Genomic DNA, 22,343 nt, shown 5'->3' on the forward strand with positions numbered 1-22,343 from the left:
ACCAAACAATCATCATGTGGTCATTTTGGGCCATTGTGCGCTTGAATCATATCTAAGGTCGTTGTGGGCCCTCGACTCCGTCTTTGGCAATCCTTGAGTGTGTGCAGTGAGAATTCGAATCGTGAGCCCAAGTACCGAGCCGATGGTCTAGAACTTGCCCTGAATGTTTGTTGAGGCGAAATCATAGGTGGAACTTGACTTGAGACGTGATTATAGGCTCTCCTTGATCCAAAATGCAAAATTTGAACAATTTCCATGACCTACCAATGAAATAATCCCTAGTTCACCCCTTTTGAGCCTTAAACCTTTTTCTTTCATGAACCAAGCTACAAGCCTATACCCGTTCTTAATGAGACCCTCTCTTGGCACCCAAATCTTCCCTTGAGTAAATGGCAAATGTCTAAGTTTGGGGGGAGAGACAAGAAAGGCATCAATGTGGTAAAAAGGCGCAAAAGCAAAAGAAAAGGAAGGCAATGAAAAAGAGAAAAAGACAAAAAGAAAGACAAAAATGAATAAGAACCAAAAAGGGAATCCAAGGACAACAAAAAAGTGAAAAAGGTGTGGAAAAGTGACAAAAAGGAGAAAGGGTTTGAATTGCAAAAGAAAGAGTGACAATGTGTCTCTCTAACCCCTTGAAAGAAGTGAATTACTCAATTGAGTCAAGAAAGTGTGCCAAAATAAATCAAAAGAAGTGTTTAAGGGAAGATTGAACCCATTTGAACAAAAACATGTCCTACCTTTACCCAAAGCCTTCACAATGACTCCTCAAAATCCCTATATGATCTTGAGTTGAGGGAAGCCTACATTAGTGGATACTTAAATAAGGGGCAAGCATATGGTACTTAGAGCCGGACTTAGGGCCTTTTCTTTGTGAGAGATGAGAGAGAAGTCCATTCACCTCGATTTGTGTGCAAATACTCTAAAAAGGTGAGGTTCACTTAAGGAAAGTCGAGGATGTGTGAGTTTGGGTTCCACAATGACCAAAGAAATTGAGAAAGGTTCCTTGATGAAATGTGTCAACTCTTGATGCTCTTGTGTCACACTTGATCCACAAGTTTTCAAAGTTTAAATGTGTTAATGATGCATTCTCATTGAGGGCAATTGTTAGTCCCAATTGATGCTTGTTGAGGTTACTTTAGGATAAACAGGAATTACTTGGGTGTTTTCCATTGAAGGGTAGGTCTCAATTTATTTGCTTGAGGGTAACAAAGGTCTAAGCTTGGGGGAGTTGATAACTGTGATTTCTACATGTTTTATACTCATTCTTACCTAAGCTTTGTGCATTAACTGCCATAAATTAGTCCCAAAATGCTTACAAGTTGTGGTTGATTGCAGGTGGGAGTGAATAGATGAAAAATACCAAAGATCGGCTCAAAAAGGAGTGAAATCTGCCAAGTATCAAAGGACAACTGAAGTGGGGAACAAAATGACCTGTGCGGTCCGCACTGATGTGTCACGCGGCCGCACAGGAGAGTTCAGAGGCTGGGCTATTTCAAGGTCAACTTGCGTGGTCCACACTGTTTTGCCACGCGGCCGCGCAGGATTGTTCAGAGACCATGAGATTTCTAAGTCAAGACCCGCGGTCCGCGCTCCTTTCCACGCGGTCCGCTCCCAAGAGTGTCAGAGACTCAGTCATTCAAGACAAAAGTCCACGCGGCCGCACACCTAATCAGTGCGGTCCGCGTGGAAACACCCTACACGGCTGCGCGTCACATTTGTGCGATCCGCATCCCTAGTGTCAGAAGCAAGATATGAAGACCCAAACCCCTACGCGACCGCGCGTCATTTGTGCGCGGTCCGCGCCAGACCCTCAGGGGTATTTTTGTCCGGTTTTTCCTGTGTAGTATAAATTGAACATTTTACTTTTTAGGTGCAGTTTTCAGTTTTGGTTTTTTATCAGATAGCAGCTGAACTCGAGACTTCATAATTTTAGTCCATTTTGGGCAATTTCTTCTAGTATTAACGTGGATTTGAGCAGATTAACATTGTAGTTAATTATTATGTCAATTTCATCTACTATTTCTTCAATTTCTGTTTCTATTATGGCTAACTAAACTCATTAGCTAGGGTTATGGCTCAACCCTAGTGCGGGTAATTAATGGGTGTGATTGTTTAGTGCATGAATGATGTTGGGTATTTGTTATTTGGATTAATCTTATGTTTTCATTAAGATTTGGTGGTTGCAAACACTAAGTCTAGCTTAGTGAGTTTTGACTCTTCTTGAGAAAGAGAGTCTTTGACCCCAAGATTAATTCCAACAAGGAATTGGGATGGACCCATGAGAATGGTAGTCCCAATTAACGGGTTAAACCTCGAGAGAGTAATTACCCAACTTGAACTATAAGTTGCTTGGGCAAATTGGCCTACCCAATTGGTCTCTAGAGAGGCAATTGGGCAAAATCACTCTCTCTACCAAGAGGTGTGAGAGTGAGTACAAAAGTGCAACGGTTATAGCATAAGTCCCATATTCATCATTCTTGCATTAGGAATCTCTACCCGTTAGTTGACCACCTAGGTACATGCCACGACCCTAGTGCCTTTCTCTATATTGCATACAACTTAGAATCTATATCTTAGCTTAGCTTTAAACTTGTAGTTGATAAATTGTAGTTGATAATCAAAAGAAAACCAAAAATGTTAGAAGATCAATTAGGAGCTAAAACATAGTCCTAGACCATACAAACACTCAACTCCAAATTGAAGCTCCCTGTGGAAAATTGACCCCGATACCGCTATTGGGTAAAAGTATTAGCGCCCACTCTTCCTTAGGTTGAGTCCGCTGTGATCATCCGCCATTTCATCAAGTACATCACATGCCTCCTCATAAGAAAGTTTCATAAAATTTCCCCCGTCCAATTGGTTAACAATACATTAATTTGTAGTATTTATGACCCGGTAGAAGGTTTGTTGGATCATGACCTCGGTCATATCATTATTTGGGCACTCCTTCACCATCGTTCTATACTGCTCCCAAATCTCATGCAAAGGTTCCGTTGGCTCTTGCTTGAAGGCTAGTATTTCATTTCGAAGTGTCGTCATATGACTAGGAGTGAAGAATTTGGCAATAAACTTATCCGCCAACTCATCCCAAGTTGTGATGGAATCGTTGGGGAGTCTCTCGAGCCAATCCAATGCCTTTCCCCGAAGTGAGAACTGGAAAAGTCTCAATCTCAACGCATCCTCGGATACATTCGTCTGTTTTCTCCCCCAGCATGTATCTGTGAACTTCTTGAGATATTTGTAGGCATTTTGATTTGCAGCGCTCGTGAAGTACACACGCTGCTCAAGTAAGGTCAACATCACATTGGTAATCTGAAAGTTGCCCGCCCGGATTCGGGGTGGGACAATAGCACTTGCGTAGACCTGGTTCGGTAATACTCTGGGAGCCACTCTTGGAGGAACTGGGGGAGGGTCAGGAATATTGTCATTTGGATTAGCATTGGCATTCCGGCCTCTCCGTTGACCTTAAGGTGCAAGAGGCACCTCATCTTGCACAAGATCATCTACCTCATCCCCCGCTATCACATTTCCAAGAGGATCATTAGCGTTGTTTAAAGCCATGTTGGTACCTGAGTAATGACACAAACAAGTAAGTAACAAAGAAAGAAAGAAGAACAATACACAAAACTAACTAAATAGATAGCCAAAACCGTTAGCTCCCCGGCAACGGCGCCAAAAAGTGATCGCTGCCAACTCCACACTACTAAAAGGTAGGAAAAGAGGGTCACAATATCTTTTACCCGATATGAGGGTCGGGATCGATTTCCATAGGGAGCTAGGAATGGAGTCGAGTATCTATCTCGACTAGAGTTATGTATATGTTCCTAATGTCACTTCCATACATTTTTGGGTTTTCGATTATAAACTACTATTATCAAATTATTAATTGAAACTAGATTATGCTACGAGATAATTGCTAAGGTGTATCTAATGGGAAGAAAGACACTAGGGTCGTGACATTACCTAGGTGGCAAATTGACGGGTAGATGTTACTAAGGTTCGATTGACATAATTGGGGCTTATGCTATAACCGTTGCACAATATTACCCACTCTCACACCTCTCGGTAGGGAGAGTGATTTTGCCTAATTGACTCCCTCGAGACCAAACGGGTAGGCAAATTAGCTCAAGCAACTAGGGTTCAAGTTGGGTAACTATCTCTCGAGGTTTAACCCTTTAATTGGGACTATCAATTCTCTTGAGTCTATCCCAATTCCTTGTTGGGTCAATTTTGGAGACTTAGGCTCTCTTTCTCAAGAAGAGTCAAGTCAACTTAGCACAAACCAGTGTTTGCAACCACCAATTTATAGATTAAACCATAAAATTGACCCAAATAACAAACACCCATAGTCAATCTAACAATAGATGGCAACACCCATCAATTACCCACACTAGGGTTGAGCCACAACCCTAGCTAATGGGTTTAGCTACTCATGCTTGAAGGAGAAAATAGAGAAATAGATGAAGAACAAGGCATATTAATTAAATGCTAAATTAAAATACAAGAATCTATCGTTAATTTGAAGTTAAGATGCCAAAAATGGCTACAGATGAAGTTCCCACGAGCGCAGCTAAGTTCTGGATATATCTAATGACCTAAAAATGGTAAAATATTTTATTTATACTATGCTGAAAAAACTGGACAAAAATACCCCTGCGGGGTTAGCGCGGGCCGCATAAAATGGATTGCGGCCGCGCTAGGCTCTTGGACTTCAATCTTGGGCTCTCTGACTTGGGCTTCGCGGATCGCGTAGAATGGACCGCGGTCACGGAGGCAGCTGTCGCGGTCCGCACAACCATGACCGCGGACCGCATTGGCATTTTTCATTTCTTTGAATATCTCTTCTGCGAACCGCACAAAAAGGTAGTGCGGTCGCAGAACCTTTACCGCGGACCACGCAATGTGTACCGCAGCCGCGTTACCTGAAGCATGGTTTTTGTCATCTCTCTGAATCTCTCTTCCGCAGACTGCACAACAAGGCAGTGCGGCCGCGAACCGCGCAATATGGACTGCGGCCGCGTTGCCTGGAGCCTGGTTTTGCCATCTCTCTGAATCACCTAGTGCGGACGCATTCGACTTTGTGCAGTCCGAACTAGGCCTGTTTGCCCTTAGTTTACTTTGTCTTTGATACTTGAGCAGGTTTCACTCCTTTTGAGCCGATCTTTGACATTTCGTCACTTTGTCGATCAAACCTGCAATCAAGCACAACTTATAAGCCTTTTGGGACTATTTTGTAATGATTTATAATCAAAGAATAGGCAAGAAGGAGCATGAAACTCGTTAAAATCCCTACTTATCAGGCTGCCCACAACAAAGCTCTTCATTTGACTGTTAAGTGTGAAGGATACTACGTGAAAATAGTCATGTTGGATGGCGGATTTGGGGTTGACATCTGCCATCTCTCAACTTTGCAAAGAATGGAAATTGGGACTAAGAGAATCAGGCCTAACAATGTTTGTGCACGCGCTTTTGATGGCATCAAGAGAGACACAATAGGGGAGATTGATTTGATCCTAACCATCGGCCCTGTGGATTTTGAAGTAACATTTCAGGTTTTGGACATGGACACCTCCTACAATTTTCTCCTAGGAAGGCCTTGGATCCATGCGGCAGGAGTTGTACCTTGTACTCTCTACCATATGGTTAAGTTTGATCATGAAGACCAATAAATCGTGGTTCATGGAGAAGATGAGCAATCAATTTACTGGGACCCTTCAGTCCCATTTCTGGAGGCTAAAAAAGGTAGAGAGCACATAGTCTACCAAGCTTTTGAGATTGTGGTCGCAGACCAATGTGAAGAAGGAACCCCGTGTCCTCAACCCTTTTTGTCCAACACATCAATCATGGTTGCCAGTGAGATGATCAGGCATGGCTACAAGCCCGGAAAAGGGCTCGGGGCATCTTTGCAAGGCATTACGGAGCCCATCTCCTTGACTGCCAGTGAGAACTTCTTTAATGTCGGTTTCCAAGCTACAAACCGACGTGAAATGGGCTAAAGAACATAAGAATGACGGGTGGGTTCTACCTCAGCCAGTCTTGCATCTCACCAGAACTTTTGTTAAACCAAGATACATAGAGGAAGAGGATGAGGCCTTCACGGCCGAAGAAATTGAGGACATCTGTGGGGCAATGAGGCAAATGTTATATGAGGCTCATATGATCCAGCTGGGTGAAGGCTCAAGCACTGCTGAGGTGCAGTATATAGGGCCCAATGCCCAACTTCAAAATTGGAAGGCTACTCCGTTCCCAGTCAGGCGGGAATCCCGATAGTTCAGTCTTGCCATCTTTTCTGCATTCCGAGTTATTTCAGGGTGTAACTCGAATATCTTTAGTTTATTGTCTTTAAAATTCCAATGTAAACCCTTCTATCTTCAAATTCAATAAAATGAAATCAATATTTCATCGTTTATGAATCTCTTTATTTATTCTTTCTGATTTTGTTATTTTTCTTATTTCTTCTTTTAGTTCTAATAATGCAGACTTAAATAACATGACATGTTTGCGGACTTTAAGCCCAAATCTTAACATGTTGTCTAACTGTGAAATAATATACCAAGAACCAGAATATGATGAAGATGAGGCTTTTAGGGAAATAAACAGAGAATTGGAACAATTTGAGAATAAGCCTAAGTCAAACTTAAACGAAACTGAGCAAGTTAATTTGGGTAGTTCGAAAGAGATCCAGGAAACCATGATAAGCATTTACACTGATGAAAGAACTAGGGATACATTGATCCAACTTTTGTTCGTATTCAAAGACGTGTTTGCCTGGTCCTATGATGATTTGCCAGGACTGAGTGTTGATTTAGTGGTGCACAAATTTCCAAATTACCCCGGTTATCCCCTTGTCCAACAAAAGCAAAGAAATTTTAAAATGGATATCAGTGACAAGATTAAAGAAGAAGTCACCAAACAGCTAAAAGCGGGTGTGATCAAAGTGGTCCGATACACCACATGGTTGGCTAATGTAGTCATAGTGCCAAAGAAAGATGGGAAAACCCGAGTGTGTGTTGATTATCGAGATTTGAACGGCATGACCTTGTAATAATTTTCCATGACATGATGCACCAGGAAATTGAGGTGTATGTGGACGATGTGATCATTAAATCAAGAACGCAAGACGACCATGTGTGGGATTTGAGAATGTTCTTTTAGCGTCTGCAAAGTATGACTTGAAGTTAAATCCAACTAAGTGTGCATTTGGAGTACCATCTGGGAAACTTTTGGGGTTTGTAGACAGTTGGAGGGGCATTGAGCTAGATCTAACAAAGATAAATTCTATTCGGCATTTCCTTCCTCCGAGAACCAAGAACGAGATTATGAGTCTGCTGGGTAGGCTGAATTACATCAGCAGATTCATTACTCAGTTGACTTCCACGTGTGAGCCTATCTTTAAGTTTTTGAAGAAAGATGCGGCAATTAGATTGACAGGCGAGTGTCACGAAGCTTTCGACAAAATCAAAGAATATTTGTCAAATTTGTCAGTATTGGTTCCACCTGAGCTGGGAAGGCCTTTGTTTTTGTACTTGACAATATTAGAGAATTCTTTTGGATGTGTTCTAGGGTAGCACGATGTGACCGGGAAGAAAGAACAAGCCATATACTATTTGAGCAAGAAGTTCACTAGTTATGAAGCCAAATACACTTTGTTGGAAAGAACTTGATGCGCCCTAACTTGGGTCACTCAAAAGCTTAGGCATTACTTGTTGGCCTACACCACCTACCTCATAACCAGATTGGATCCTTTGAATTACATATTCCAAAAGCCGATGCCTATGGGAAGGTTAGCAAAATGGCAAATCCTGCTCATCGAGTTCGACATAGTTTGTCACCTGTACAACGATGAAAGCTCAAGCTTTGGCGGATCACTTAGCTGAGAATCTTGTTGATGGTGAATATCAGCCTTTGAGTACTTACTTTTCGGATGAGGAAGTAAATTCATTTGAGGTAATTCTAGAGGACACTAATGCTTGGAAAATGTTCTTCGATGGAGCTGTAAATGCAAAAGGTGTCAGGATTGGGGAAATTTTGATTCCGCCCACTGGTCAGCACTATACGGCCACAGCCTGGCTTCAATTTTTCTGCATGAACAACACTGTCGAGTATGAAGCCTGCATTATGGTCATGAATATGACAGTCGATCAGGATGTGGAAGAATTGTTAATCATGGGAGATTCTGACTTGATTATCTGGCAAGCTCAAGGTGAATGGGAAACTCGAGATGTCAAGCTTCTTCTATACAGGCAACATGTGGAAGATCTTAGCAAGTGGTTCAAGTTCGTCGAGTTTAGGTACATTCCTCGGTTTCACAATGAGTTAGCCGATGCACTAGCTACTTTGGCCTCGATGTTTTCATATCCAGGAAATGTCCACATTGACCCACTGGAAATCCAAATTCGAGAAAGGCATGGTTATTGCAGCGCAGTTGAAATAGAGCCTGACGTTCAGCCATGGTATCATGATATCAAAAGATTCTTAAAAACAAAAGAATATCCCGAGCAAGCTAGTGGAGACCAAACGAGAATTATTAGAAGGCTTGCCAGTGGCTTCTTCTTGAGCGGAGAGGTCTTGTACAAAAGGACTCCAAATCTCAACCTTTTAAGATGTGTGGATGCCCAAGAGACCGGAAGAATCATGAATGAAATACACGCAAGAGTGTGTGGACCCCATATGAATGGATACGTCCTTACAAAGAAAATCCTTCGGACAGGTTATTACTAGATGACTATGGAAAAGGATTGCTTCAGTTTTGTCCGAAAGTGTCATCAGTGTCAGGTACACGGTGACCTGATTCATGCACTGCCTTCAGAATTACACCCTATGTTAGCACCATGGTCGTTTGTTTCTTGAGGGATGGATATTATTGGGCCAATCGAGCTGAAAGCTTCAAATGGGCACAGATTCATTTTAGTTTCAATTGACTACTTCACAAAGTGGGTCGAAGCAGTCACTCTCAAAGCCGTCACTAAGAAAGCAGTGGTGGAGTTTGTGCATTACAACATTATTTGTCGTTTTGGTATTCCTAAAACTATCATTACGGACAATGATACAAACTTGAACAATCATTTGATGAGGGAGGTATGCGAACAATTTAAGATCACACATCGGAACTCTACCCCTTATCGGCCCAAAGCTAATGGTGTTGTGGAAGTAGCAAACAAAAACATCAAAAAGATCCTCAGGAAAATGATTCAAAGTTCTAGACAATGGCATGAAAAGTTTTCATTTGCATTGTTGGGATATCGCAAAACTATGCACACATCAGTCGGAGCAACACCATATCTATTGGTTTATGGCACTGAAGTCGTAATACTCGCAGAAGTTGAAATTCCATCTCTCTGAATCATCATTGAAGCTGAGATTGAGGACAACGAGTGGGTCAAAACCCATTTAGAATAGTTGACCTTAATTGATGAAAAGCGGATGGCCGCAATTTTCCACGGGCAGTTGTATCAACAAAAATGGCCCGTGCCTATAACAAGAAAGTGGCCAAGGAATTTTGAACTGGGGCAACTTGTTTTGAGACGTATTCTCCTGCATCACAAGAAAGCAAAAGGAAAGTTTGCTCCAAACTGGAAAGGTCCATACATTATAAGAAAATTGTTGCCAAAAGGGGCGTTATACTTGGGAGACATTGAAGGAAATGACCCTGAAATGGCTGTCAATGCAGATGCGGTCAAAAGGTATTATGTTTAACCATTCTGTGATACAAAGATTCTCTGATTGGTTGACGAATGCTTTCATTCTTGCTACCCCAAACACTTTAACCCTTTGCTAACCTTTTGAGTCGGTTACCTTTCTTTGATTACCCTCTTTGGAACCCGAAAACATTTGTAAAAAAATCAAAACAAAGTTCCCTGAACTATGTTCGACTTGATTCTGAAAGGATACGTAGGAAGCCTCTCTCTGGGGTTCAGTCACACCAAAACAAAAATCCACATTCCCCTGTTGAAACTAGGGCAGAAGTTATAATGGTTTGGTAACGGTTCGCCAAAAAGGTTCCAAAGTTGTAATTCAATCCAAACGTTTTTTTACCCTAATCATGTTCAAGTCCTTCTGATCAATCGGTGAAGATGTTCAAAATAGAAAGATGTTGGTTACTTGGATCTGATACAATCAAATGAGAGAAATAAAATGAGAGAGTCTTATTGGTGAAAACCCACACGGGCACTGTAAGGCGATGGTGAGCAGAGAAATTGAAAATGAGAGAGTATTGTTAGTGAAAACTCACAAAGAGCACTATAAGGAGACGGTGAGAAGAGAAATGAGAGAGGATGGTTGGTGAAAACCCGCAAAGGGCACCACTGATCGAAAAAGGAATCACTTACAACCATCGGTTCTGATAAGAGTCCTAGCAAGGTTTCTCGGTTATGGATTATGAAGGGTTTTATGAGAATGGGATGGTTTGCACAGATCAGGTATCTAGTCCAAGAAGCATGTCATGTCTATTGAAGTCTACATGCACTCCAGATAAATCTTTCTTTCTTTTCCCTGAAAGGGACACTTCTCGTTTAAATTCATTATCCTGCCCATTGTTTACTTTTCTTTGAATCCCTTTCGGTCTAATTCTCCTACGAAACTAATACAAAGAAAAGATGGCAAAATTGGTTTTATAGGGTTTTGTTTGACAAAAGTTAAAATGAAAGGAAAAAGCACCCAGCCTCAGCAGGTGCATCAAGTCGATCTCGACTGGCCATGATGGCCGATGCCGCAGAGTTAAAATTATTGAAAAGGAAAGAAATCCAAAGTCAAGTGCCCATAAAGGCAAAATAAGGAGAAAAGGCCAAAGCCCCCACACGGGCTAACCGTCACGCAGAATTTTGGAAAGTAAAGATCCATCGGTTTAGAAAGGAAACCGATCTCCAGAAAGCTAGAATGCAATGGAGATTTTTATCGAAAGAGTTGGACCGAGATCAAGTGATCAAAACAATCAAAGCCACAAAACCAACCACCGATTCAAACTGAAAAATTATTTTTTGATTTTAAAACAGGAAAACAGGTGCAGTCCAAAATAATCTCACAAGAAGCAGGTGCAATAAAAGCAAGTTACGCAGAAACCAAAATGGTTCCGCAGCAAAAGTTGACCCGAAAAGGGAAGTCCCTTTTTAAACTCTTCATTCTTTATCCTAAATAAAATGAAAAAAGAAAAAAAAAAAAAGAAGAAGAAAAATTCAAAAAATCATGGTAGCCTAGGGTCCCCAATCTCTAGCTACGTTTTATCCAACATAGGATATCATTCCCTAATCGCTGCCAGCATAACCTGGTAGTCTTTTCCAGTATAGGGCCCCACTCCCTTGTTGATTCCTGGCATAACCCGATGACTCTCCCCAACATAACCCGAGGACCTTTTCCGGCATAACTCGATGACTTTTCCGGCATAACTCGTGGACCTTTCCGGCATAATCCGATGACTTTCCCGGCATAACCCATGGACCTCCCCGGCATAACCCGATGACTTTTCCGGCATAACCCGTGGACCTTTCCGGTATAACCCGATGACCTCCCCGGCATAACCCGAGGACATTTTCTGGCATAACCTGATAACTTTCCCGGCATAACCCGTGGACCTTCCCGGCATAACCCGAGGACCTTTTTTGGTATAACCCAAGGACTTTCCCGGCATAACCCGTGGACCTTTCCGGCATAACCCGTGGACCTTTCCGGCATAACCTGATGACCTTCCCCGGCATAACCCGAGGATCTTTCCGGCATACCCTGGTCATTTTTCTAGCATAACCTGGTAATCTTCCCAACTCAGGGCCTCCGATCCCCAGTTGATTTCATTGTAGATATAGAGTCTCCACTCCCTAACTTCTTTTCTCAGGGATACAAAATCCCGATTTTAATTGCTTTCAATAAAGAAATAGTTTAAATTTTGTTACAATAACTCACGAAATTTTCCTAGTGAAAATTGGGGCAGAAAATTTTGTTCGTTTGTTTGTTTTAGTGTCTGAGCAGGTTACACCTCAAGACACAGGGTTCGAGATGACCAAAAGAAGAAGTCTCAATCCAGAATAAAATAAAATAAGAACAAGAAAGAAGTGAACTTTAAGTGCAGAAGTGGAGAAAAGATGCGGACTGCTCAAGATATGATTGAAGTTACGAGCTTTGCATGTCCCGCCTTGATCCAGAAAGCTAAAGAAGAACGAACTAGTGTTTGCAGCTAACGAGCATCAAGATTCGGATCAGAGTCTGCAAGAAGAATCAACCAAGACTCAAGATCAAGCTCTAGAAGGTTTATAGATAGGAATTTTGTAACTCGTAGTTGATAGGCTTAGATAGTTTAGCTTTTCATTTTTGATTTTGGTGTAATAAGGAGCTCAGCAAACAGAAACAGCAGTAACAGCAGTGAAATCACAGTTTCTCAGTAGTCCCAGCTACCAAAATTTCCAGAATTATACTGACCTGATTCCTTTATAGCCAAGGATATGTAGGAAACCTCCGAAGCAAGGTTCTGTTAGACTTTTTCAAAAGATGCTTCTCATGAAGTTTCAAATGGGCAAAAATTGCTCGTAATTGCTCATTTTATCTTTGCCCGGAAACCCTTCATGTTATCGAGCAAAGAGGGGCAGCTGTGAGCATGTGATTTTTGCCCTATATGAAATACTCCTATAAAATCAAAGAAAATAGATTTTTTCCAATTATTTGTTATTTTATATGATTTTTTGTAAGATTTTATTAATTGTTTGCATTTTTGTGCACATTTAATTTTGTTAAAAATCATTAAAAAAATGTCAAAAATACCATGCATTGCATTTAGATTTTTGTTTTTATATTTTTAGGATTAATTAGTTAATTAATTATTTTATTAAAAATAAAAATCACAAAAATGACTCATTTTAACATTTTTACCTTTTAATTTTTAGATTAGTGATTTTTCTCTTTTAATTTCGAATCAAGTAATTGTTATAAATATTATAATTAGATAATTAGCTTAATTTTATAATTCAGATTAATTTAGGAATTTAACTTAGAATTTTTAATTAAAGAAAAAGAAAATAAAAACAAAAAGAAAAAGGAAATAAGAAAAGAATTTGAAGAAAAGGGTTTAATTGGATATTGGGCTAATTCTTATACCCAAATCAGCCCAAATTCCCCCCCCCCCAAACCAACCGGCCTAGTTCCCATTACCCAGCCCAATATCGGCCATATATTAAACGACACCGTTTTGCATATACTAAATCCCGTCCGTTGATCACTTTAACTCTAACGGTTGGGAACTGAAGACCTTCCCCCTTTAAAAGTGTCTGAACGAGACCCCCCCCCCAAACCCCTGAATCCCTTCAGTCTCTCATCTCATATGTCTCCATAGAACCCTAGCCACTGTAAATCACCTTCCGGCGCTGCCGCCCTAAACCACTACCCTAAATACCTCCAAATTAGCTCAAATCTTCACTAGATAATCCTTGTCCCCTCCTCTTTCTAAGCCCCCTAACATCATCTCTCAAAAAACCATATTCTGCCTCTTTTCTTTGATATTGTTTGTTCAAGCCGGCTCATCTACGTAAACTTAGTTCCCTTGGAAAGAGAAATAAACCTACGTTGGGTTTGTTTCTTTTCAAGCCTCCGGAATCCGGTCAGCCACCTTACCATCCACTGGAATCCCATAGCCTTGTGACGACATTCTCCGGCCAAGCTAGGGTCATTATCGTAACATGCAGCCACTATACAAGTTTCTCTGATCAAGAATCAGTTGTTTGTGTGATGATATCGACCCCAGTTTGGATCGTTTGAAATTAGCAGTTTCTCACCCTCGGGTATTCCTTCCGTTCAATTTTCTTTCCCTGGTCAATTTGGTTTAACAGTTCTTTTCTTCTATTTTCATTTTTTCTGACCAATCATCATTTTGTTGTTTTACATAATGCTGATTAGTTTGGCTTGATGATAGTATGTTTAGCCTAATTGTAATCTTCATTCGTAAATTATAATTTGTTAGGTGAATTAGATCAGTTTCAGTCAGTTCAGATTTTAATTAAGTGTTAAATTGACAATTTGTTTTGTTTTGGTCTATCTTTGATTTGGCTTTCATTGTTTGAGGTGGGAGGTTTGAATGCCGATTGGAATTGAAGGAGTTTGAAAGGGTAATATTGAAAACCTTAAAGGGTTAATTGGAAATCAATTTAGGGAATCCAAGGCTATAATGGCCTAGTTGGTTCTAGGAGGTTCTAGAAGGGGTTAATGGTTAATTAAACAATCAGAATTTAGGTCAAATAGATTAAAATTGCAATAAGCAAAATTTAGAAAGCTAAAATTGGGAGTTCTAAATGAGAAAATATCAGAATGTTCTAGTATAGGACAGTTGTCCCCATTCTTAGCCTGAAAATGCTGAAATTGGGTGGGAAAAAGGACAAACAACTGTTAAAAGATGTTGTACTATCTAACATTTTAGGAATTCAGGGCAGAATATGCCTTTTGATGTTGTTTTTATACACTCTATAAAAGGAAAAGACCTTTACTGATTTTGGGGACAGATTTTGATCAATATATTCACTCTAAAGGATCCTCTGAATACACAGAAAACTCTTGCATCCTTCTTCTCTGGCATTCATAATAGAAAGCACACATAGAATCCCTAAGATACCTCAAAAATGGAGTTTGAATCTGGAGTTGTTCTTTGTTGTTAGTGTGTTTTGTTGCTGCTGTTTTCTAGGTTGTTGAACTCTATTTCCTCTATTTTGTATGACCTCCATTTGGTCTCGAAGACTTTGATTTCTTCTCTAATTACTAGTGGAAGCTGAGATCCTGTTTGCTTTTCTCCAAAGTCAGAAATACATTTCTTAATATCTGTTATACATGTGGCTGTTAAGGTACTAATTCCATTCTTATCAAATGTAATAGTTGTTGGAATGCCATAAATATCATCATATTTGTAACTTTGGATTGATTACATACTTGTTAAATATTCTACCTGTTAATCTGGTGATCTATATGTTGTTTGAATGTTTTCTACCATGTCTACTATCTAACAACATGTAACAGTAATATAACTAGGAGCTTGTTTGTTAATGTTGTGTTAGTCATGGATTTTGCTTGCATAAGTTTGAGCACTTAAGGTGAAGTAACACTGATATTTCTAGTTTTATTTAAAGCATCAGATGTTTGAATGTTTCAAACCTTAATAGAGTAGGAAACAACATTAAAATTATTATTTTTTCTTTTAGCCTTGGACTGTTAAAATACATTTGAAATCCAAAAAATTCCCTAAATGTTTAAAATTACAGTATTGTCTTTTGTGTAAAGCCTTCCCCTTTTGGAAATCACTTTGTCTTGGGTATTATTGGCATTTGGTAGTGCAGGATGTTTGTGAGTGCTTGGCATGAGGTCCAGATTTACAAATCTAGCCACTGGTTGGTTAGCCTTTTGTGAATGATAGGCAGCTTCAAAAACATGGCAAAAACTGTTGCTAAGTTTATCACTAGGCGGATTCAAAAATTAATTTGATTTCAGCCTATACAGATTACTTTTCTTAATTTAATTCAAGGCCTGTAATTATTTATGAAACTATTTACCATTGGTAGTGTATAAAATGTATTTAGTTTAAATTATAAGTTGTTTCAGCCTTTTTCTTTACAGCAGCCCAAATATTGTCTTGATTCAGAATTTGAAACTGGGCCCATTTCATTTAAGCATATCTAGGACTAGTACATATTAACTTGAATTGCTCCAGTTTAGGATATTTTGTTTGTTCCTGATATATGGCTTAAAATAGCTAGTACAGAGGTTCGAAAAATCGCTGATTTGTGCACATCTATATTTAGCAAGGATCGTGAGATTCCAATGCGGTGCTTGAACTCTTTCCAGTTTTTCATGCAATGCAAATAATTTTTAAGTTTAACATTTTTGTCAAAATTATGTTAGGTAATCACTGGTTTCCCTTATACAATGTTGGATCCAATCGACCGTGGCCTGATTTGTTAAAGCTGGTTCATTTAAGTTGTAATGATATCATATAACACTCGTAGTTTGCTTTAGGCACGTAATTAAACTATCACAACTATGGGTATGGTTCTCGTGGCATAGTTGTGATACTTAATGCCAAATTAGTTTTTGAACATTTGTAGTCTGCTTTAGTCAAGTAAAACCTTTTTTAAAAAAATAAATCGAGGTGTGACATTCACAATCCAATCACATAGTCTATGGACCTCATATCAATATCCTTATTAATGTAGAAAAATGCTTTTAAACATTCGTAGCTTGCTTTAGGCGCGTTTATAATAAAATTATCACAATTACGGGTACGGTTCCCGTGACATAGTTGTGATACCTAATTTTTCAAATTCGGGGGTACATTTATGTGACCCGGCCAAAACTTCTAATAATTTTAATAAATTAAACATGTTGTAGATCGTGGGTACGGTTCCCGTGATACGATTCGCAATGTGTATCAAACAAACAAGTGTACGACAATCATAACTTGTTCCAGAATAATTCCATAAAATAATTAAAAAGCGGTTATAAAGTTAAAAATACACAATAGGTTTAAAATGTATAGTAAATCAGATAATAGGCCAATTATTAATAGTTTAAGCGACCGTGCTAGAACCACGAAACCCGGGAATGCCTAACACCTTCTCCCGGGTTAACAGAATTCCTTATCTAGAATTTCTGGTTCGCAGACTTTTAAATAAAGACGAAAATTTCCTCGATTTGGGATTTTATATAAACCGCTGACTTGGGACACCATAATAAATATTCCAAGTGGCAACTCTGAAAGAAAAAAATAAATAAATAATCTCATTTCAATTTATGTCACTTTACTTGGAAAATATCCTTTATATACTCCCCTCGTGTGGTAAAAAGGAGGTGTGATACTTGTCATGTCTAAATGGGACCAAGCAAAACAATTCATGTTATCAATAAGAAATTGAATAAGCTTTTTCCTGAGTTCAGGGGTTAACCCCGTTCCCAGGTATACCTTTTGCTCGGGAAAGTATTCGATCAATATAATCTGTTCCAGCTCTTCGACCGTTGATTTGGTGGCGTCGGAGTCTTCGGGAACAATAAAGGTTCGAGGGGTCAGAAAATCCTCCTTTTCCTCTACTATCTCCTGCTTTACCGATTCGGCCAAGGCTGGCGGCTGTGATTGCTATTTGGCTTCCTGTTTACCTTTGATGCTCGACCTTTCCGAAGTTGATAGTATTGATATCGGTGTTACCTCATTGACCGCATACATTTCCTTTGCAGCATGTTGCTCCCCGTATGCTATTTTAACATCGTCCGTCATCGAAAATTTCATCATTTGGTGGAGAATCGAGGGGATTGCCCTCATGTTGTGGATCCAAGGCCTTCCAAGTAGGGCATTATACCTCATGTTGCCCTCGATCACGTGGAATTTTAGTATCTTGAATGATTCCGGCCATGTTCACCGGCAAAATAATCTCCCCTTTAGTTGTTTCACTGGCTATGTTGAAGTCATTTAAGACCCGGGCTGCGGGCACAATTTGATCTTGTAGGCCGAGTTGCTCCACGACCCTCGATCGGATGATATTCGCTGAGCTACCTGGATCCACTAAAACACGCTTAACTTGAACTTTATTTAATAAAATAGAAATTACCAGAGCGTCGTTGTGTGGCTGAGAAATGCTCCCTGCTTCTTCATTGTTTAATGATAAGGAGCCTTCGGGCAAATAATCCCGGGTTCCTTTTTACCTAGTGATTGACACCTTAGTGCATTTGAATATGGGTCCTTGTGGAACATCGACCCTACCGACGATCATATGAATGACATGCTGGGGTTCCTCCTGTTCATTTTTCCTGTTGGCGTCCTTTTCTCTGAAATAATTCTTAGCTCAATCGCTGAGAAACTCTCAAAGATAACACTCATTGAATAGATGGGCTACCTCTTCCCTCAGCTTCCTGCAATCCTCTATTTTGTGACCATGCGCGCCATGATACTTGCACATCAAATTTGGGTTTCTTTGGGAAGGATTTTGACACAAAGGTTCGAGCAAAGAAGCCTTTCTCTTGGTATTCTATGATGGATCTGAAGAACCCGAAGAGAAAGGGTCAGCTGACTACTACTATAAGCTAGTCTAATGAGCCTTCGGTGGTAGCTGCAGAGTTAGCAGATATGCCTTCCACTTCAGCAGAGCCTTCAGACAGTGCAAGTCTCTTCATTACAATTTAAATGAGCCAGTTTGACTCGGTATAAAGTTGAAGAAAAATAACTTTTAAAATATATGATATTAAAAGCTTAAAAAGTAAAAGCTTTATTGAATCATGACATTTATGAGGTAAAATATACATTTGGCTAATATGGCACACCTCAACTAATTAATGAGCCCAATTAATTGTTATATCCAAAGGTCAACTGGGATCCCATTTCGCTCCTAACCAAGCGGCCCACTCGAACTTGGAAGGTCTACTACCTTGAAATCCATTTGCACAAGATTTTGTTCAATAAGGTACAAAATTTCCCCACCTCGCAGATAATTAATCTTATAATTAATAAGAATCTATATGGGTATGGGCCACCTAGTATCTTTGATCCTTCTGATTGCAGATACAATGCCTGATGCGTCGATACTAAAGTTATACTCCGATAATTGAGGTGCCTCCACGGGATCGACATGCTTATCAAAACCACTTTTGCTCACAAGTCCCCGAGAATTCTGCCCTTGATCACTTCTTCGATCATCCCAGGGTTGATTGAGTCCTAAACCATTGTTCCTTCGATCTGTGGTATATGGTTGATATCATTCTCTATTCGACCTTGGCTCTCTATCGACGTCCCTCTGGATTTTAACTGCCGACCTGTTTGGATGTACTAAACCGGAAGGGGCTCCTAGTTGGTCGTCCTCGATCTTGATCTTTGATTGATATCGATTGTGCATATCTGCCCAAGTTATAGCCAGATACTCGACCAAATTTTGTTTCAACTGTCGTGATGCTATTGAACTCCGCTCGTTCAACCCTTGGGTGAAAGCTTGAACGAACCAATCATTTGTGACCGGCGGCAACTCCATGTGTTCCATTTGAAATCGGGATACGAACTCCCTCAGCATTTTGTTATCCCTTTATCTTATCTTGAAAGCGTCCGATTTTCTTGTTGCGACCTTTATGGCCCCGGCGTGTGCTTTCATGAAAGAATCTGCTAACATGGCAAATGAGTCTATGGAATTTGGTGTCAGGTTGTGATACCAAATCATTGCTTCCTTTGATAAAGTTTCCCCAAATGTTTTCAACAAAACGGACTCGATTTCATCGTCTTCTAAGTTATTTCCCTTTATTCTGCACGTGTACGAAGTGATGTGTTCATTAAGATTGATGGTCCCATTGTATTTAGGTATATCTGGTATACGGAACTTCTTAGGAATGGTCTTTGGAGCCGGGATCTGGGGAAAAGGCTTTTACACGAACTTTTTCGAATCCAAACCCTTTTAAGATCGGGGGTGCCCCGGTATCTGATCAACTCGGGAGTTGAATATTTCCACTTTTTATCATTATCTTTGATTTTCTTCTCTCCCGACTCAATTATTTTGGTGAGCTCCTCGAGCATTTTCATAATCGCAGGATCAATCCCTGATCTGTTAACATTTGACCTCTTAGGCATTGGCTCGGTATGGCGAGTGATTTCCGGCTCAGCCACACTCGGAGTTCTATGTTGACTTTGAAGTTGAGCAATAGCGGCCTACTAAGCCTGTAGAATCTCAAATATTACCTGGAGACTAACTCCCCCATTTCCTACGCCATGTGTTCCTTGGCCACCAGATCGGCCTTCCATGCGCACACTCCCCTCGGGGTCCGCGCCTAAGTCCGCATTCAAAGAAATGTGCTAACTGACATCGACCGGATAGGCAACCGGTACTCCCCCGAGGTTAACCAATGGCACCCCAGCTCCTGGAGAAATTACATTGTCCTTTTCCGCGTGAAACCCGAGACCATCGTCACCATGCACGGGTGCGTTTTTGTGAGTTTGACATGTTTTAATCGGAAAGCAAAAATACTTGACAAGAACAAGTGTGAAATAATGTGTGTTAGCAGAATCAGAACTGAACAGTCACTATTATCCTTAGCCCCACAGTGTGCGCCAAACTGTTTACCCTAAAATTCGAGTAACAATTAAACTTGTATTGTGGTTTTAAGGATATGTGATTTAATTCAATGACAACTGATAAACAAGGAACTAAATAGATAAATTAAAGAATAAAATAGATCAAACCAATGTGTAACCCAAATCTCGACCTCGACTTGTGATAGTCTCGAGGTGTGATAATAGGAAGAGTAAATTATAAAGCAACTTTGATGAACAGTGAATGAAATAGCAAGAAAGTAATGAGCATATATCTACTTATTAGTAACAGTGTATTACAAATGAATGGGATCCTCCTTTATATAATAGGGAGTCCTAAATAATGTATACTTCTAATTACAGTAAGAAATCATATTTGACAGTTTTCTAACCGCCGAAGACCAATCCATTCTGAAATTTACCCCGTGATCTCCATCCATTGCGGGTATCTCGCTCTTGCCGTTACTGAATCATAATGGTATCATCTCGAAGCATGCCTTCTTCTGACCTCAGTAAATGATATCGACCTCGACATTGAAAAGGAGCTTCAACCTCCAGTTCGGCGTCCTGGCCTTCCGATGTGGTATCACTTTTTCCATCGAAGAATAAAATCGGGTATCCCCGATTTCCACTGTATACAATATTGCAAATAATTGTAAGCAACGGCAGATCTACATAGAGCATTATGATTGTCTTTGACTAGATCAAGTAGATTTACATAGCCAATTAACAAAAAAACTTAAATAAGCATTGCGTGAGCATCCACAACTAAACTTGTTTTTCCTTTTCTTTCAGAACTCTTATCCTCGAGCATCAACGACTTTGAAATCTTGGATTCGCCACTGGTTGTAAGTAAATAAAAATAATGGACGTAATAAAATTTTATATAAATTCATCATTACTAAACATGTATGCAAAATATATAATCTACTCTCTGTTGACCGCATGGATTGCAATGAAGAAGCATGGTTTTTCTAAGTTTTTACTGTTCATTGCATTACTGAGGCTATTACCGTGTGGATAGAGCAAGACTTACATATGCACGCTAATTGCATATCACATTTTGTTGGTACCTTCAAGTCAAGTTTGTCATGGAAGACCATTTCTTGATTGAAAATCAGATGAGGAAATAGCCCATTCAAAGGAGGAAATATACATATTATTGTTAATAGGAATATCATCATTATTTTCACCTAATTTGTTTTATATTAATTCAAATTTTCCACTATCTCTTATTTCTTAATCTCCTAAATCAACAAACAACTCACTTCCAATGTTCTGAGAAGGAGCATTATTATGCTAAGTAACTTTGGTTTTCCTTCGATAAACACTATAGTTTTGAGTAGAAGTGTACTAACCTGCTTGAAAGTTTAATCCTACAGTACAATTTCACAAAAGGATTGAACTTTCAAGCAGGTTAGTATGACAAACAATTAACGAGCGGAAATAGGATTATTACCCTGGTCTTTGGTACCCCTATACTTATTTTGCTTCCTAAAAAGCTTTCTCCTAAGTTGTACTATTGCTAATGCATAATGCCAAAGTAAAAACATTCTACTTTTGATTAACCAAATAAGTGAAAGAATGAACTCCTGAAGAACATTGTAACGATACAACCAGTTATTTTGAGTATTTTGCCATGATCCAAAATTCCCACCTTCAGAACCGTAATGATGCCTAACATTTCACTTGCTAGGCAAGCCAATATTAGAATAGTTTTTAGCCATTTTTAACCATTCAAATTAAATAATAACCAAGAACTGAATAAACTGAAATAGAGTGAGAAAATCATAACAACCACGATATCTAAATACAATTCCAGAAATGGTGCCACAAGTACACAAGCGACTAAGTAATACACACAATGGTCTGAATGAAAACATGACTGTCCGAAATAAAATAAACAACTAGAATCAGGTAGATGGGGACTTCAGGGCCGCGAACGTCGTGCAGTTGTACCTCAAGTCTCCGTCAGGCAATAAATCCGAGCAATCTACTGATCGCTGCTATGACCGACTTCAAAATCTGCACAAGAAGTGCAGAGTGTATTATAAGTACAACCGACCCCATGTACTCTGTAAGTGCCGAGCCTAACCTCGACGAAGTAGTGACAAGGCTAAGGCGAGTCACTTACAATAACCTATACGTATTATTATTATTATTATTATTATTATTATTATTATTATTATTATTATTATTATTATTATAACAATAATAACAATAACGGGAAAGGTATACAGGAAAAGTAACGCAATTAACTGATGATAGGCTATAATTACGTATTTTAGTCGCTTATTACACTCTAATTTACTACATTTTAATTGAGTTTGAG

At 39.6% G+C, this 22,343-nt stretch overlaps 2 protein-coding genes across 2 annotated transcripts; both read left to right on the forward strand.

The window, feature by feature from the left end:
• The first annotated feature begins 5,270 nt into the window (after positions 1-5,270).
• LOC138868574 (uncharacterized) lies at positions 5,271-5,669 on the forward strand. Its single transcript, XM_070146132.1, has one exon. The coding sequence runs from the start codon at positions 5,271-5,273 to the stop codon at positions 5,667-5,669; it is 399 nt and encodes a 132-aa protein (XP_070002233.1).
• A 2,173-nt stretch (positions 5,670-7,842) lies between these two features.
• Positions 7,843-8,721, forward strand: LOC138868575 (uncharacterized). Its single transcript, XM_070146133.1, has one exon. It carries the CDS (start codon positions 7,843-7,845, stop codon positions 8,719-8,721), a length of 879 nt encoding a protein of 292 aa, XP_070002234.1.
• The last annotated feature ends 13,622 nt before the right edge of the window (positions 8,722-22,343 follow it).

Source organism: Nicotiana sylvestris, chromosome 5 (genome assembly GCF_000393655.2).
Source record: "Nicotiana sylvestris chromosome 5, ASM39365v2, whole genome shotgun sequence".
Lineage (NCBI taxonomy): Eukaryota > Viridiplantae > Streptophyta > Magnoliopsida > Solanales > Solanaceae > Nicotiana > Nicotiana sylvestris.